This window comes from Xyrauchen texanus, chromosome 13 (assembly GCF_025860055.1).
Source record: "Xyrauchen texanus isolate HMW12.3.18 chromosome 13, RBS_HiC_50CHRs, whole genome shotgun sequence".
NCBI lineage: Eukaryota > Metazoa > Chordata > Actinopteri > Cypriniformes > Catostomidae > Xyrauchen > Xyrauchen texanus.
This window is the reverse complement of record NC_068288.1, coordinates 31,780,639-31,800,387: the sequence shown is the minus strand read 5'-3', so window position 1 is coordinate 31,800,387 and position 19,749 is coordinate 31,780,639. Positions and strand designations below refer to the sequence as shown.

Here is a 19,749-nt window from a genome sequence, read left to right as displayed (position 1 = left end):
GATATTAAAACACTTTTACTTTAACACGTGATTTGAAAAACACTTGTATTACAGACCCACCTACATAAACACACTTATTGCTGTGTCATTAGCTTGGTTGGTAGCTCACCTGATAGAGCGTCGAACCTTGACCTCAATGGCCTGGTTGGAGGTGGCATAGAAGCAACAGGAAAAACTAGTTTTCTTATTTTTTCTTCTTCTTTTTAATTAGCATTTTAAAACACTATCGGTTAGGGTTATGCGTTGGTTAAGCATATGAATGTCTGTTTTGTTAAACTCTCATTTATTTTTTCGGACACTATTGGTTAGGTTTAGGGTAAAGTTAGGTAAGGGAGGTACGTTTTACATATTAAAACCTCCATCTAAAATTCACCTTCAAAACCTCAACAGATTACAACCTCATTTTGCTCGGTTTTGTGCTTCATCGTGTAATGAAGCATGTAATTTCAGTTTTGCAAAACCTTTGCAATGCTCATATAAATGTATAAACTCGCACATCAGACCAGGATGCAATGGTTATTTATTGTCATTGATTTCAGATTTACCTGCCCCTAAATTCCAAATACAAAAACAATGTGTTATTTTGCATGTTAATCAGACGGAACCTTTCTGGGTAGTCAGACATTTTTGGCAGAATACACCAATAGTCAGAAGTCAGGCTGGGGGCAGATTGTTTACTAAATCAGACCACCCAGCATTGACTGAAAATTTGAAACCTACATAAAGTATTACTGTAATTTTCTCTTCAGTTTTAATTTTTATTGTAATGCACATTTATAGTTTCAGAGTAATTTTCATTTTATTTTTAACTTGTAGTTTTCATCTTTGTACAAGTTTTCTTAACCATAACAGATAGGTTTCATTTGCAATCTTTTTGTCATTCTTTTTCCAGGTGACTATGTGGTGATGACTGTATATTTTGACCTAAGCAGACGAATGGGATACTTCACAATTCAGACCTATATCCCCTGCATACTAACTGTCGTTCTGTCTTGGGTCTCCTTTTGGATAAAAAAAGATGCAACTCCAGCCAGAACAGCACTAGGTACATGAAATGAATCCAGACACCCAACATTGTGTCATTCATATATCCATATGTGACTTGATATTTGTTTTTTAATGAACAGTAATAAACTCCTAGTCATTTTGTCAAAATTTTGAAGCTACTTTGGCCCTTTACACACAAAACGTTTTGGAGTATTTATTTCACCCAAAAAGTTAAATTCTCTCATCATTGACTTACCCTCATACCATCCAAGATGACTTTCTTCTGCTGAACACTAACAAAGATTTAGAAGAATATTTCAGCTCTGTAGGTCTAGACAATCCAAGTGAATGGGTGCCAAAATTTTTAAGCTCCAAAATCCACATAAGGGCAACGTAGAAGTACTTCAGACAACTCTGTTTGTTAAATCCATATCCTCAGAAGCAATATGATAGGTGAGAAATCAACTTTTAAGTAATTTTTATACTATAAATTCTCCTCCCTGCTCAGTCAATCTCCACTTCACTTTCACATTCTCCTTCTGTTTTTGATTATTCACATTCTTCGTGCATATAGACCCTAATGGGCAGGGAAGAGAATTTATGATAAATAAATTACTTAAATATTGATCTGGTATTTACCCACACCTATCATATTGTGTCTGAAGACATAGATTTAAGGACTGGAGTCTTATGGATTACATTTATGCTGCCTTTATATGGATTTTGGAGCTAAAATTTTTTGCACCCATTCACTTGCATTGTGTGGACCTACAGTGCTGAAATATTCGTCTATTAAAATCTTAATTTGTGTTCTGCAGAATAAAGAAAGTAATACACATCAGGGATGGCATGAGGTTGAGTAAATGATGAGAGAATATACATTTTTGGGTGAACGATCACTTTAAATCAAGGGTCTTCAACAGGGGGTCTACAGACCCCTACCGCGGGGGGTCCGCAAATTGTTGTTTGATCCAACACCGGCACTCGTTATGATCACTCGCACACAAGCAAAAGACAGTATCGCTGCTAAGTATATGCATATTACACAGTCTGTGTAGTGCACCAACTCCCTAGGGGGGCACCATCTTATCCTGGGGGGGGGGGTACTTCACCGGCTGCCCTGACTCGCACATTATACGTTATTCATGGACCCGTTAGCAGTCGCGGAACACAGATATCGTCTCACACTCGCAATTTCTCCCTGCACTCACACATGTGTGGATGTCAGCCTACAGTTTCTTGTATTATTAGTTGATTTTTGCTTTCAGTACAATAGCCTATACTTACTTAAGATGTATATGTAATATGTCTAAATATATAAAATCAAATCACTTTACTGTCACACAACATAGAAGTCATGCCAGTGACGAGACATATACCAATTACAATAAACGACATATTTACACAACACAATAATAATAAACAATGTACAGTAAACCATACACATAATATAGAATACAAATAAAATAAAGAGTATATAAAAATATAGTAGTTGTTATATAGTAATAATATTGTGTTGTGTAATTATGTGTACATTTGATATGTAAATTGTGTTGTGTAAACATGTTGTTTATTGTAATTGGTATATGTCTCATCACTGTCATGACTGCTATGTTGCTCGGAACTGCACACAAGACTTTCACTTACTGTTGCACTTGTGTATATGGTCGTGTGACAAAAAAGTGATTTGATTTTATATATTTAGACATATTACATATACATAATAAGTAAGTATGAGATTATTAATCTACAATGATGGTGACTGTCAAATCAACATAATTAAAGGAGCATACAGTAATTTATTCCTCATCACAAAGTTTCACTCCTACAGAAATTAACGGTAATTACATGAGATGAAGACTCCAGGTATAGGCCTATCAGTAACCTTATAACAGTTTTTATAGGAATAAAATGCAACACTCAATTTTCAGACAACATGCAATGGGGTCCCTGCTCCATCTCTCTACATAGCGTGGGGTCCTCTGCTTGAAAATGGTTGAAGACCCCTGCTTTAAATGAATACTCCCAGTGTGTGTGTCCCATGAAGAGAATATTTTTCTTTATATGTTTAGCATTTTTCATAAACATAAAGCTTAACATTTCACCTAAATAAGTTCACAAATAAATTCAAAACATGAGAATTCTGTCTGCAAGTTTTTGGTTATTATATATGTGTGTTTATAAAAGCAAGCATGAAAATTATTTTGTGTTTTCTTGAAAGTTATTCATCAACCTTTTAGTTTGTTTGTTCTCATTTCAGGAAAGTCCTTTATCTGTTTATTTATTTTATTTTATTTTTTGCTTTACTCGTTTCTTTATAGTTTCCTGGTTTAAATCCATGTCCTGTCCTGGTTAATGTCACTATTGTAAGGTAATTTCTCTTTTTTTTTTTCATTTTCATCCATTTTATCAGTTGTTTTCAATTAATTTCAGTTACACCTGTTATTTATATTTTCTAATAGTGGTTTTGTTTAATCCATGATGTTACATTTCCACTGACTATCTCCACAATACTAAATGAAAGATGCTGCTCAAGGATTATGTACTAATGTTTATGACTAAAGCAGTGAATTCACTAAGAATGAATTGCACCCACTTTTAACCTGTTTATCTGCATTGTTTTATTACCTAATTAATTTAAGGAATGAATCAAATTAGGTAATGGTGTAAACATGGCCCAAAAATCTGTGCTGAACGCAATTTATGTAGTGCAATTACCCATCTTGCAAGGTGGTTCACATTGCTAGTTTGCAGAGAATGCACCAGACTACCGAGATATGGCATCCTGGTCCAGTTGGACTGCAGATAGTTTGTGAATGAGCCGCAGGTCGTTGCCCTGATAGTCGTTTTTTTAGGTTTTTGGCTAAAGTGGCAACACTGTTTAGTGAATTTGTCACTCATTCTTTACTTGCAGTGTCTGCATTAATTATGTAACATTATCAAAGTATATTTCTAAAGACTTGATGTATAACATTCATTCTTAGCATACCACTCTTAGGTTGTCTTGTTACATTTGCTCTGAGCATAGCACAGATCAGTGTGGCCTGAGATGGTGCTCCCTGAGTATTCCCTCGAAAACAAGCAGGATCAGTGATGGTCAAAACACCAGGATCACACATTGACATAAACTGGTTATCTACACAGATCATGCAGCTAAATACTAAGAAACTATGGAAAGCGACAGAGCCCTGCACAATCTATGTTTGGAAGAAAATAAATAAACTGGCAACACACTGTGGGAAGGAAAAGAAGGATGAATGCAATTAATCTGTCTAACAAAAGAAGATATTACACCAGAAAGGGAGCATGAGAAAAAGTAGAGATTTGATTTAAAGGCATCCAGTTGATCGATGGAGTCTTTATACTGTACTTTATATCGTAACATCTAATTTAACTGTCTTTGTTAAAGTCAAATATTACTACACCAACTTAACTATATTGAGCTACACCAATGCAAGTTATTCCTAAATGTCAGGTAAGATATAAATGTGATGTGGGGGCAGTGGTGGCTCATGGAAGGTCAGGGGTTCAAACCCCAGCACCACCAAGATGCCACTGTTGGGCCCTTGAGCAAGGCCCTTTCTGCTCCAGGGGCGCCATATCATGGCTGACCCTGCACTCTGACCCCAGCTTAGCTGGTATGTGAAAAACGAATAAATGTCACTGTATATATGCACAAAACTGTGTGTATAATGTGTGACCAAAATAAAGGATTCCATTCTATAAATCCAATTAAAATCAGATTTTAGTCTCAGAATAAACCACCAGATCTGATTTCAAAATAGTTTCTTCATTATTCAGTGTCACTGTAAATGCCATATACAAAGCTCAGTAGTGTCTACATCTGTTTGTATTCACATATGTTCGCTCACTTGTGGCATTCATTATGTATTGATTAGTGTATAAGTGAACAAGTGAGTGGTTTTGGACACAGAATATCAATGAATGTTTATATACTGCAATAATGCCTCTATCTTTTCCAAGATGACAACTACTCTCTTATGTTTGGAAGCCTGTTTCCACCATAAAAAAAAAATATATATATATATATATATATATATATATATATATATATATATATATATATATATTTAAATATTGAGATATCTCAAAATAATGAGATATTTTCTCAAAATATTGAGATATCTCAATTAGATGTTGGCTGTGTGTCGTTTTGAAGGTTGCATGTTAGGTAGGATGCTTCCTTTGAAGGCTGCTGTATACCGAGTGTCCTCCTTTAAACGAGACGGCCTTCGTAAGACAAACGACACATAACATGGTTGCTATGACAGCACGCCACTCTTTAACAAGCATGAGCAATTTGAGTGAGAAGGGAACAAAGTCCCTTTAGAAGGGAACGTATGAGGTACATTTTAGAAGAGTTATAATGATGTAAAGAGAAAAGAAAATAGATTTTACAGGTGTACTTTTAGTCTAATACTTTATTTTAATGATATATTAATATAATTATACATATTATATACTCTGTACCCATCTACAGAGGTACTTCAACTTGGGAATTAACACTCCTTGCGTTTGAACATCATATTTCCGAGGAAATTGGCGTAAAAATCTTTTTTGACATTTCCGTTAAAGCAAAGTATTGTGGGTTATGAGTGCCCACGAAGGATACACCGCATACATCCTCCAAAGAATTTTGCATTTGATGGCTGCATTCGTAGTTTCCTACTCACTTTTCTGAAACGAGACAGCCACGATGACGTATGCGGCCAATAAATGCGACCTCCGGAGGACGCATCCTTCCAAACGAGAGACTTGAAATTGAGATATTATCCAAAAATAATGAGAAATAATTTTTTTGGACATTGCGGAAACAGTCTTCCGTACTTATATCTTTTGGTGTCGCATTGACGCTTAAGTCATCACTATGGCAACCTATGTACTGTACATATAGCATACATAATATTGACAACACTGTCTGAACAAATGTATCTGTTTTGATCACTTGCGGACAGTTCAGTTCTAAATCTCGGATTTGAGAATGGATTTATGTGCAAAGCCTTAGAGAGCAACTAGGCTCCTATGGGGTGGTTATTTGAAAGAAGCATTTTGGTCCCTAATGGAACCTTCTTAAGTCAGAGGTATTTAGGTTTTGAATTTGGAAGAACTTTTTGGCCATGCTGAGGAATAGCCTGAGGCTGAAATCAGAACCTTAGAAGAACCTTTGTAGTCCATCAAAAAACAAAGTTTGAGTTTTTTTTTGTTACCTTTCTGTCTCACTTATGAAAGGTTAAGAGGATTGAAAAAAAACATTAAAACAAGTATAAAGTAAACAAGAGAGTACAAAACTTTCAGCATTACCAGAGGAATCAGATTCACAAATTAATCTTATGAGACATTTCTTTTTAATAAACTGTGCAAAACACACAACATGACCTGTGTAGTTCAATTCTCAAACGAATGACTCTTAGGAGCTGGTTCTTTTGAATATACAGTCCAAAACACACAATGTGACCAGTGTAGTTCAATTCTCGAACGAATTACTCTTAGGAGCCGGTTCTATTGAATATACTCTGCAAAACATAAAGCGCTACCTCCCTAAAGAATGATTCTTATTAGCTGGTTCTTTTAGTGAATGAAAAACGTACTGTACCTGGTCATTTGTTTCATCATATCCCACTCGAAATTAGCCAAAATCTGTTACTGTGTTCATTTTCACTTAAGGCTTGTGTGACTTAAATCACAATAATTACTGTGTAAAAAAAAGAAAATCTGTGTTCACACCTTTTGCAAGAATCTACCCTAAATTGTGAAATCATCTTATCATTTGTTAACAAGTTCCTGAGGGCAGTAAATCCAATCAGAATGTATATTTTTTCCTCAAAAGTAATTGAATAATCAGTAATGGAACATGAACCATTAAGAGGAATCAGTACCGGGTTCATTTAATTCCCATCACTAATCATTATTAGCATTTTCAACCTGCAAACCATACTTGATGACAACAGGAAACAGCGGCACAATAGTTTTAATATCCAGTCAGTTATTATGCCATTCTTAAACATTTTATAGCCCGATTAGAGAACTGATTAGACTAGAATGGAGCTAAACAGTTTATGAATATATATATATATATATATATATATATATATATATATATATATATATATATATATATATATATATATACTGTAGTTTATTCACAGCTTTTTTTAATGAAGGCAGGCATTCATTTAACTAAGTTCTGTATCAGGAGATGTCAGTCTTACATATGCAGGTAATTGCTGTGGCCAGCAACAGCAGAGTTAAATGAAATGGAGTGCGAGATTTACTGTATGTCTGAAATAGACAAAGCTTGCTTGTTTCCATAGAAACCCTTGCAAAACAGGGGCACAGTCACTAGATCTCAGAAGCAACTCTAAATGTCCATGTAAGAGTTGAGCTAAGAATGTCTGCATGCATCTATGATTCAAGGTGTTTGTGTGGGTGGCATTTTCAATTTGCAGGTTTCTCTGTTCCTACCAAGTTCAAGAGAATGACAACAGCAACTGGAAATGTGTCAAATTCAAGACAAAAACAACATATTAGTGTAACCATTATTTTATTGTATTTTATTTATTCTGAACAAAAATAATTTGCAATAGTGGTGATGTATGGTGATTGGTAATACCACGTCAATGGTGTAGCTCTTTGGTGGAGCATAATCAAGTCTGCTTGGTGAAAATGCAACATGTAATTTGCTTGGAGATTATAAAAGATGTTTTGTACTCTGCAGAGATATAAAACTGCATTTTACACCAGCTAACCATGTCAGCATACACTTTAGATGATTTAGCTAATATTTTTCCATTAGCGTGCATTTCCCTTGTTGCAGCATTTCCATCTAATATTATCTTTTGATTATGCAGGAATAACAACAGTATTAACCATGACAACGCTCAGCACAGTGGCAAGGACATCGCTACCCAGAGTGTCTTATGTCACAGCAATGGACCTTTTCGTCACCGTGTGTTTCCTGTTTGTTTTTGCGGCTCTCATGGAGTATGCCACACTCAATTATTACTCCTACAGTGCTCGCAGATCAACCTGCAACAAGACAAAAAGATCGGTAGGCATCATGTTCTCTAATAAATAAATCAACCACAGACTGTGAATTGATGCTGTTTTTTAATGAGAAAGAGATGCATCCTGCTCTGTGTTAACATAATATGCTCTGATATCAATGTGGGGCAAAATTAAAAAGATTCTGTCATCATTTACTCATCCTCATGCTGTTTCAAATCCCTGTGACTTTCTTTCATGGACAAAAGGAGATGTCCAGCAGAATAACAACCTCAGAACCATTCACTTTCATTTTATGGGAAAAAGATGCTAGCAGTGAATGGTATGTTAGCCTCAGTCTGAGGCTAACATACCCTTTTGTGTTCAAGAAATAAAGTCATATAGGGTTGGAGCAACATCAAGGTGAGTGAATCATGACATAATTTTTATTTTACTGTGAACTATTGACTCCCTTTCAATTTATGAGAGAAAATTTTAATTTAATTGACTTTGTTCCACAGGATGTTGCATTGAAATTTGAATTGGGATGATGGGACACATAATTTTCTAATTTACAATTCAAAGTTCTACACAGTCAAACAACATAAAATTAAATATGAACTTTTAAAAAAACATTACATGGTATTTACATAATCAGTATTTTAAATGTCACCAATAGAACTGTCTCAATAGACATTTGTAATAAAATGGTGCTATATATATATATTTATAGACAAAATTTTAAAATATTCATCAATTGGCTATAGCATGTTAACTATATATTCCAAAACATAAAAAATAATTTAAAAACAATAATTTAATAAACATAATGAGATGTTCTATTGAGACAATTCTGTTGGTGACATTTCAAACACTTATTATGAATATCATGTAATGTTTCTTGTAATATCCCATGTGTGTATAACATGTTTATGGGCAATGCTTGCTGAAAAGGCTTCAACCCTTGAGGGTACCACCCCATTGACAGTCCTTATACCTTAAACGGTACCTTTTTTTCCTAAGAGTATGCTGGATATTAGCATTGTCGGGGAAGCCATTAAATCAGTAGTTTTCCGAGATGAGAGCATTACCTGCCCATCCAATGTGACAGACTGTGCTAATTCCTCTATCAGAGGTCTATTATTTCTTTCATAACAGTGTATTAATTTATGCTGTTTAAATATATGGTATATCATTACTACCCAAAATATGCTGATAGAGGTCAACATCTGGCCCAGTCCCATCTCCCAAATGTTTTTGATAGAGACGGAACTCTCGAGATGGTATTGTATGCAAATATGATTTCATTAGGCTGCCGTTGTTATTCTTTGTCTGTCAGTGTAATGTGATGCTATATTATGGTTGAGCGAGCACATCTTACTTTTTATACAGAGAGTTTCTCCAGTAGCAAGCTCTGCAGTTGAAATTATTTATCTCTCTCTGATCACTAATTTTCATTAGATCTTATCTCTACTGAGAAGCAAGGAGAATTACCATCACAATTTTATACAAAACAAATATTACCCTATAGGTGTTCTCAAATAGATTATCTTTCAGTGCTGTAATTACCATGCTTTCCTTGTTACATCTCAATGATTAGATGAATAACCGGCAATAAGAACAGAAAACTGGCCGAATGCTGTTAGAGATTTTTACGTTGTGAGAGTAATGTGTCTGAAAGTATTCTGAGGTAAGGATTTAAGGATATAGACAACCGCCATTGAGATTCTGAGGGCATTGTACCTGCCATTGAAAACAACTGATGTTGTGCTTGACTTTCCACTGGATAGAACACTGTTAGTTCAAGTGGGAATCTCTATAAAGATGCCAGGATGTTATATTTTGACTGACAACCCACTCTGAAGGATTTGTTTTGCTCACAACATAGATGAGATCCCTAAGAAATGTTTTTCTTCAGTACATGCAAAACAATTTCAAATGTATGACTCCATTTGCATTGGTAAAATGAGTTTTGGGATGCACATTGCAAATGAAGAGCTCTTCAGCTTGTAACAGGATGTTGTCTTTGTCCAACAGAACTACTCCGTGTTGGATGTAGGGCCTCCTCCCACAGTCATTACCCTCAACAACTCCATGTACTGGCAGGAGTTTGATGATGCCTGCGTATATGAGTGCCTGGATGGAAAAGACTGCCAGAGTTTCTTCTGCTGCTATGAAGAGTGCAAAGATGGATCGTGGCGAAAGGGCCGTGCACATATAGACATTTTGGAACTAGATGCATACTCTCGTGTCTTCTTTCCCACCTCGTTCCTCTTGTTCAACATCGTCTACTGGGTAGGCTACTTGTATCTTTAGCATTCCCAACACACACCTTACGATGCAAAGAACTTTACTTATGGTTTTGTTTGAGCAGAAACGAAGAACAGACTGAACCAAGACCTTTCAAGGTATGTTAAAAGAGAGGATACCAGTTGCCAGAATACAGCTGTGGTCAGTCAAGACTTCTGCAGTAGGTTATGATGAGATTCTTGAAAAATGAGGGTTAGACGCTACTACAGAAAGCTTCAACAGATATCAAAACCCTTAAAGCCAGGCTGTTGGCTTTATATAGTCAGGAAGGACATTGCCACAAGCTCTTTATCTGGTTGCATTTCTCTGGCAGAAATCTTTGCCTTTTGTTCTTCAGGTACCAGGGAAAATGATTCACAACGTTCCTCTCACAAAATCTCATCTTTTTATGTATGGGTGAGAGAGCAACTGTAAGAAGTCCAAGGTGCGAAAAATCCTTATGCCAAGACAGCGCGAGAAAAAATAAGGCCTTGAATAGCATGTGACCCTCTAATTTTCAGTGTCTCCTACAATCCTGGTTGATAATTCACATGATATACACATAGTCATCTAGCCATCAGTCAAAACCAGACTGGCTTTCATGTAAGCAGAGCTTTCTGAGCCATCTATAGTGCCTTCCACTGGAGGAGAAGCCATCAGGCAGAGAAATTTCAAATGATGGCAGGAGCGTCATCTGGTCTTGACTGACCGCTGATGATTTTACTTTGGAGTTTATTCGAGTTTAAGTTATACTCATTGTCACCCATTATTTTGATGCATTTGGCCTTTATAAATCCATTATCACTGCATGTTTTATGATCATATACAGCTCTACCCTGAATCAGCACAATAATGGCAAGAGAATACATTAGATCTTTTGTGGAATATTTGGAATGTTAAATAGTATGTAGATTGCAAATGTTTGCCTTTATTTCTAGATTTTTATATCATAATTTTTCCACAAATAGAGGTTAATAAAAATTTTAATTATGATATATTACATTATGTTTTGATTTTAAATGCTTAAATCTTTTAGCATTAGTTAAAAATTGCATGCATAAGATGGATCATAAGTTTCCTGGATTCTCACTCTTCAGTCCTGCCCAAGTTGGCATATCTACACCAAGCATAGCAAAATCAACAGAGGAAACCATGTATATTTTTTTTTCACAGTTCCTTAAGCTCCCAGCAGCATTTATTTATAGAAATCACATTTATTATTCTAACTTATTCTAACCTCATGTGCCCCACCCTCTGATATGGCCAGTATGTTTGGTAGCGTCTTTGTGAACACTTGCAGGTTGAGTATAACTGTACACTTAAAGGAATTGTTCACCCCAAAATGAAAATGTTGTCATAATTTACTGAATGTGATTGTAATTGGGGCTGTCATGCTCTAAACATGATACAAAATTTTGTGTTTTGTTCTCCTGTGTTCTGCTTAAAAACTGTAAGGGTGCAAGTAGAGGATACATTTTTAATTTTTTTTTGGATGAACTACTCTAATATACAAATTGTACAAACGACAAAGGAAATTTTTTTCATTCCAAACCCATATGACTTTCTTTCTTATGCAGAACACAGATGTTTAAAGAATATTACGGTCCAACTTTTCAATACAATGTCAGTGCATGCATCGTACCTCACTTTAAAACTTAACCCTGTATGGTAGGGTGTAGCCAAATGGAAACTACTTTCTCACCTTGCAGAAAAAACTACAACATAATGCACTGTTAAAAAATTAAATGTCAGTCTTTAAAGTTACCAATAATATGTAGCTTTTAAGCCACATGACATTTGATTTTGTCTCCAAGACCCTTACAGGGGAGACACCTGCTGAAGTGCTCCACAATTGCTCTATAAACATATTTTGGTAAGTTTTTCTACATCATGATGTATTTTTATTTATTTATTTTATTGTTGCTTGATAAGTTAATTAGATGTTGTTGTTGTTAACTGATCTAATATATATATAAATATATATGTATATATATATATATATGAATGTTGCTGTATGGAAACACAGTACCACAATGGAGAAATAGATATATTGCCATTTGGCAACTTTGACCCAGTGGAATTGCACAAATGCATTTTTATTTTTGTAGGGAATAGCATCTATTATATTACTATTACATTATATGGATTATATGATTACACTATTGATTACCAGTTAGCCATGGTAATAACTAGTGTGTAATTTACTGATTTCAGATCTTGATAATAAAAATCCCAATCCCTTTTTCTTACTCTTAAAATTAGAAAAACAATCATTTGTCATTGTCTTTAATCTTGAGAAACATAAGTGTTTATTTGTTGTAACCAGTTAGGTACCTTTGTTTAACTCAGCAACTGACAAATAGCAAGTTTCTATTTGATTTCATTTTTAGTAATGTTTAATGAAGGGAGTGTTAACTGGTACATAAAACATTTCAAATGAATGATTAGATTTTCATCAAAATATGCATGAGTAATCCAAAAGTAATCAGACTAGACTACCTAAAATATGTAATCTAAAATGTAACATTACTGAATAGAATTTAAATAGTGGAATTTTTAATCAGTACTGGATTACATTTCAGAAGAAATCTATCCAGTACTGTGTATGTCTTCACAATACTTGGAACATGCACAAATTGCAGGAGCTACTTTTATGGTAATTATGGGTCCTTTTTAAGCTTCAATGTGAGGAACCGTCCACTGCCATTGTATTAAAAAGATGGCCGAGCTATTAAAAGCATCACCTTTTTTGTTCTGCATAAGAAGAAAGTCATACAGGTTTTGGAACAATATGAGGGAGAGTATATTATTACAGAAATTTCATTTTTGGGTGAACTATCCCTGTTAAAAAGACCATCTCAACCAGCATGCAATTCTCATGATGGTCTAGGCTGGATTATTCTGATGTGGTGCTGGTGGACCAGCATAGCCATTCTTTTCAACACCTAAACCTACAGTAGCTGGTGAATTTGGTGGAAGAGTATCTGATAAAGCTGGTTAAGATCAGCACCCAAAACACAACTTAAGCAATGCTTGTCTTTTCAGCAGGGTATTCCTTTAATAATCAAACAAAATCTTCAGCATACTACAGTAAAGAACCCTTCATAATCACTGTGCTCATAACCAAACTGAAACCCACAATAAGATTTGCTACTGTGTTGCCTTAGGGTCACTTGCACAGTGTTAGTATGAGATGATCCATTGGAGAACGACAAATGGATTAATTTAGAGGGTATCTGCTTCAAATTATAGTCGTTACCAAAGGAATTATACTCGCTGAAAACATTCAGAGGCAATCTCAATGTTTTTTCGTTAATGTGATTTTCATTATAATGTACTTTGTTTCATATTTTGTTAATGGATGATGCACATCAGCGGCAATACTGCGTTATTCCTTAATGATTGTAGCATTTTCTTTAATGTAACATTTCTGTTTTGATACCGCTGTGGTGGTCTGTGGATTCAACCATCCTGGTGCCAGATTCTGCTCTGACCTACAGAAGGTATCAAAATGTAATTTACCACTGTAACTATCTGTATCTTTAATATTTGAATTCATGTTTTCATTTGATTTCTCAACTGATATGTACTTATTTTAGTTCAACATGTTTAACATCTTCAGACAAAATGTGTCAAGTCACTTCTTTAGGATTTGTCTTAATGGCATTCTGAATAACCAGACATGTGCTGTGAATTGCTGCCAAGTCGATTCTCCTCTTGCATTTCATAATGCTATAGTGATTTTTTTTTTCTTTGTTGTGGCTTCTTGAAGGTGTCAATTCACTATTGACCTATTTTGCAATTCTATTTGATGATAATCCGTGAGTGGTTCAACATATTGTTGTTATTGCAGCTGTTAATTCAGTATGGCGTACAATAATTATTAGCTGTTTTTAGTGGTGCTAGACCTTCAAAATGATTTGTTATCATTCAAGTTTATGGTTTTGCTCTTCACACCCAAGAAATCAAGCAAATGTGAATTTCCAAGAAGTTCTTGCAAGTTACCGAAAGTCAGATGCTGGGTTTGAATCCAATTATACTTTTTTTATGTGGCCTAATTATCACATTAATTTCCAAGGAAGAAGCACTCTGAGTAATGAAATAGAAAAAAAAAACTGTATTAGCCCTTGATTTAGAAGTGTGCAAAATGTAAAGCTTGTATGGTCACTTTGGTCATTGGGTGTAGACTACTGGACGTCATCATTTACCATTCAGTCTTTTCGGTGCAATTTTATTGTATTTTTTTCCTTCCTTTTTGTTTCTTTCTTCCTTTCCTTCCTTCTTGTTCTTTCATTTCTTATTTTCTTCTTTATACATTTCTTTCTTTCCTACTTTCCTTCTGCCTTCCTTTCTTTTTCCTTCTACCTCCCTTTCTTTCCTTCTTTACTTCCTTTATTAAATCCTTTTACATTCATTACATTGGAATTCAATAGAAATAATAACATCTTATGTTCCTTCAAAGTGCAAGTCGGCCATTAAAGGCTGTATGCCAAAGAAATCTCATTCACTGATCTGCTATGAAGAAAGCTCCCTCTGTTCATATCAATCATACTGCTGAATACATTTGTTGGGATATGTATGTGCACAATAGTAAATTATACCATAATTCCTCACCCCAGAACCTTGTGTTTCAAGTGGTCAGATTAGTAGCAATCTTTGAATACATTCATGTCAGTGGCCTAATTGATAATTGTCTTAAAGTGTAATCACCACTGTATCGACAGTAATACAATCTTTTCTCTAATGCCCCAGCCACACAGGCACACTTTGTGTACCTGTTTTTCACATTAAGACACAACTATTCATTGTAGATTATTGCTTTGTGTTTACAATGACAATTTGGTATGTATTTCTCATGTTTCTATGGTTTGTGCAGTGTTGTCAGTGGGGTTGTAATTTGGATTTGGTAAAAGAGGGTTTATGTGCGTTTTGGCCTGTCTATAAAATCATTTCTATTTCTCGTGCTATTTTCATATATGTAGTTCTTTTTATAAATGAAATGTGAAGTGCAGAGGTAAATCAGAAGATGTGAAATAAACTTTTGTTTTCTTTTTTCCCATTTCTGTATATCACTGCAATCTTACCTTGCACTTTATAAGTGACTTAGTTAAATGTATTTACAACAAATTAAAGGTATTTTGTAATTAGGAGCAAGTTTCTTTTGCATGCTGAAGGATTCGACTTTTCATTCATCCATGCATTCATTTTTTAACATCTCAGTTATCACTGTAATTAACTGTATGCAGGCCAGTTAGGTGTCCAGGAATGTTTAAGTAAATTTCACATTGATTTCTGTCCCAGCACCTGTCAATATCAGGCTCATACGCACGCCTGTATATCAAAATAACCATTGTTCATATAGAATCAGTGTCCTCAGTCCTCTTAAAAGCACTGCCTAGTAAAAATGTTTTCAATTTGATGCAGTGCAGTATATTCAGCTTTGGTTAACCGATAAAACTGCAGATAGGTTCATCTCATGTAAACAAACATTTTTTATTCAAAATGCCTCTCTTCTGAAAGGAGATAAACAATGAAATTATCAGAAGCTGTAAATACGCAAAACTGGGCATCTAAAAGTAGGTTAATGCTGTTAGTGCTGCATATGCATCAACAAGGACCCTGCACTCTCAAAATAATTTAGTGAGCATTACCAACCAGAAAAAAGTATTTCTGAATCACACAGGAAAACTAGTGGCTGCATTACATTTTATAATGCCACAGATCAGATTATATGGGCAAATGGATAGATGACAAATGATAGATGATTCTATGGGCAAATGGCTAGATAACAAATTATGTCAAAATAAGAGATAATGATGTATATGACATTTCATATGAAAGACTCTTGCACCAAAGTTAACTAACTTTGGAGAGTCATGATATTACTTTTTGTTATATAACATCTTTTATAAGGTTTTGAGGAAAGGCAATATGAAATGGCATTTTTTTAAATATGACAAACGTTAAAGAGGTTTTACTAACTATAAATGCCCTTGAAATTCATTCTGTTTGGTAATGCTGATCTTTACGCACATTCATTTAATTTTTGGTTGTATCTCTTTACACAAACTAAATGTAAGCTTGCCAGTGGTACAACTACCCGTTGACATCTAGGAAAAACAACAAATAATGACATCTACAGCAAGTTATTTAGGACTGAAAGTGAATTTAAATAAACATGGAAGCTGGATTGGCTTTGTCTTCATGATTCTATTCTGATGATCCTGAATATCTCAATGCTAAACTGTTGGAGTGGTTGCTACGGGAACATTGTTCGCTCTGTGTGTTATGAAGTGAAACCAAAGATGAGAGCTGACTGATTTGGAGCTGGAGTTTCTGACCTACTTTTTAAAGGCATTTTATTTAACTCCTTACCTAACTTGCATGCTGTTTGACATGATAAGTTAGCTCTCACCAACGAATTCCGTGCCAAAGTTACATCACATGCCATGTCGGACCATCAGTTTGACAGTGCACTCTCAGTGAGCCTCGCATCCATGGTTTCACACCAACTGTCTTGAATGATAATTGTTCCACTCATAGAATCATACAACTTTTGATATAATACAAAATTTTACATTTCGAGTTCAAAATTCAAAGCTCAAAATGTTGTATTAATGCATATGGATATAGCAGTTCTGCATATCCTGATTTTGTTGAGTGAGACACATTCCTGGGTCAACAAGGGAGGTGTTTGAATTATAGCTAAACCAACCAGCTCCGAAGTGAATCACAGCATCATAAACTTTGTTTTGAGGCAAAAAACTAGTTGAAAATCTGAAAAAAAAAGACAAAGGTAAAAGGCTATGTCCTTACCATCTTTTACAAGGGCACGAACTACAATCCAATCAAGCCTTGCGAATTATGTAATTGAAAAATTATATGTATAGAAACAATATTACTTTTTTTACTGATTTATTGCAAAATCTTCAGATGAGCTGTTTAAGGATGAAGGGAGACGACTCGATCACGTCACTCATAGTGCGTTATTGAGTGGCCGGTCACTTTGCTGGTTTTCGCAGGCTTTGTTGTTTGACTTTCTCTGGGAAAGCATACTCTACCATGGGTGCTGTACCATGTAATGTATATAATGTAGTTGTTAACCATAAATCTTGTTATCAAACACAATTTTAAAGCAATGAAGCTGAAATAACATGGATGGATGGTTTCAACAGAAGCATTTACCATCTATGAAAAACCTCAGAGCTAAAGGTAGGTCTCTCTTGAAATGTTTATAATTTATCGTTGAATATAAATTTGTCCATGGGAAAATTGAATGGGATTTTTACTTCCAGAACCAGACTGTTGTGCTCTATAGTGATCTGATGACTGTAGCTCACTGTTAGCTAATCAATATTTACTAAAGTGTACTTGCCTCATTGAGAACTATTAACTTACTATGGGTAAATTAAAAGAAATTCTAATTAATTACTCATCACAATATTAACTCCACCAAATCCAGTGTCTAAAATGTGAACAATTATATATTTTTTTTTCATTGTATACATGAAAAAGCATCTGCAGAGATGCATTTGCATTGTGTGTTCTATAACTGGAAATTAGTATATGAACATAACACACCTCTAAACCTTGTGCTCTGTTTGTTGGTCGCGATTTGTGTGTCTGTGTGTGTGTGTCAGCATGTGTGAGTGTGGATGAGACGAGAGCGAAAGAGATAGATGGAGCGCAACTGTGCTTTTCAAACTAAATTAACCTAAATTTAGGATATTCTAGACATTGTGTGTCATTCTTATCCAATGCACTTAACCAGTATCTTTGTTTTAGTTGGTTATTTTGCAATGGTAGCCTGTACAACTCTTTGAAATAACGTCATGGTTACTGTTTTTCCTTGATGGAGGGAACAAGATTTTGTGTCGATTGTAGTGACACAAGGGGTCTTCCTTGGGAGCCTCACGTACCTCTGAACTTGAGAAAAGGCCAATGTGAAATTGGCAGACAGAATTTGCATGTCCCGCCCCCGGACATACAGGTATAAAGTGAAGTGGGCGTGCATCTGTCAGTCAGGTTTTTGCACTGAAGAGCCGAGAATTAGGTACGGCACGTTAAAGTGGTAGGAATAGTGCCATGGCAAGGGGGAGACTGCGTCTCATTCCCTCCATCAGGGAACGGAGGTTACAACAGTTACCATGACATTCCCCTTCTGTCACTCACTCGACGTTTTGTCGATTGTAGTGACACAAGGGGTCCCATTTAAAAACGTCATGCACTAAACCGTGTTACGTGAACTGCTGAGACAGGTGCAAGCAGGCTGTTGCGTGCTAGAAGCAGCTGCGTCGGCCACACGTAACCCTCCACAACGCCCCCAAAAAAATACCACTCATATACCGCTCTTAGGTTCCCAGTACCCGCAAGGGGAACAGGCGACATGACTTGACATGGGAGCAAGCCGGCCAGCTGCGGCCTTTTCTCTCTCTATGTTTCTCGTCATAGAGTTTAAAGCGGCTGGGGCTTAATGCTATAGATGCATCGGGGAAGGCGTCCTTTTCCGCTCCTATTCTTTCAGGGGAAAAAGGCTCTGCAGAGACCACAACCCCAGACTGGGGTGAGGTAACTTGTGGCCAATACACACAGGGGTTGTCCAGCCACACATGGACATGATGCGGTGGTAGATCCTGCCTGAGCAGGGAGGAGTTACTACAGACATGGCGACCGTGGGTAGCCGGAGCTGCCCAAGGGAGATGCAGGTCCTGCCAACAGGGGGACCGTACTGTGGAAAATACATCACAGGGAGTTGCCTGAAGCGGGAACTATGCCTGTGGAGCCCAAGCCCAACACGGAGCACTTGAATCGTGGTGGGTCTGGCGCTGAATTTCTACGCTGAATTCGCAGGCCAGAGGGCTAGGGAGGAAGAACACCCAGGAAGCGAGAGCTTAGTGGCTAACCTGTGAGAGAAGGCGCACTGGATCAACTTGGTGAAGAGTGCAAGGTGCAAGCGGAACACCCGGAGTTCTGCAGGCTCGGACCAAAACACGGGACGAGACTGACTCAAACCTGAAGTTGTAGAATCTAGCAAAGGTGTTGGGTGTTGCCCAGCCCGCTGCTCTGCAGATGTCTGCTAGGGAGGTGCCATTGGCCAGTGCCCACGAGAATGCTACAATACTGTGTTCGAACCCACAAGGGGGCGGGCACGGCCTGGGTGTGATAGGCTAGGGAGATAGAATCAACGAGCCAACCTCTGTTTGGAGACGGTGTTCCCTTTCCACCGTCCGCCAAAGCAGACAAAGAGCTGCTCAGTGCACCTAAAACCCTGCGTATGGTCCACATAGATACGCAAAGCATGTACCAGACACAGCAACGAAGAGGCTGGGTCTGCCTTCCCCTGGGGCAGCGCTTGTGGGTTCACGACCTGGTCCCTGAAGGGGGTCGTAGGAACCTTGGGCACGTAGCCCGGTCACAGTCTTAGGATGATGTGAGCATCTGCCGGACCGAACTCCAGGCAAGTATTGCTGA

At 36.5% G+C, this 19,749-nt stretch overlaps 1 protein-coding gene across 1 annotated transcript in view; it reads left to right on the top strand.

Moving 5' to 3' along the window:
- Positions 1-10,325, top strand: part of LOC127653890 (gamma-aminobutyric acid receptor subunit gamma-3) — a 232,605-nt gene extending 222,280 nt beyond the window's left edge. The window contains exons 7-9 of the mRNA XM_052140711.1: positions 893-1,045; positions 7,857-8,056; positions 10,027-10,325. Of these exons, the coding sequence (XP_051996671.1) occupies positions 893-1,045; positions 7,857-8,056; positions 10,027-10,305 (632 nt within the window). The 3' untranslated portion in view covers positions 10,306-10,325. The remainder of the gene's footprint in view (positions 1-892; positions 1,046-7,856; positions 8,057-10,026) is intronic.
- Positions 10,326-19,749: the final 9,424 nt, after the last annotated feature.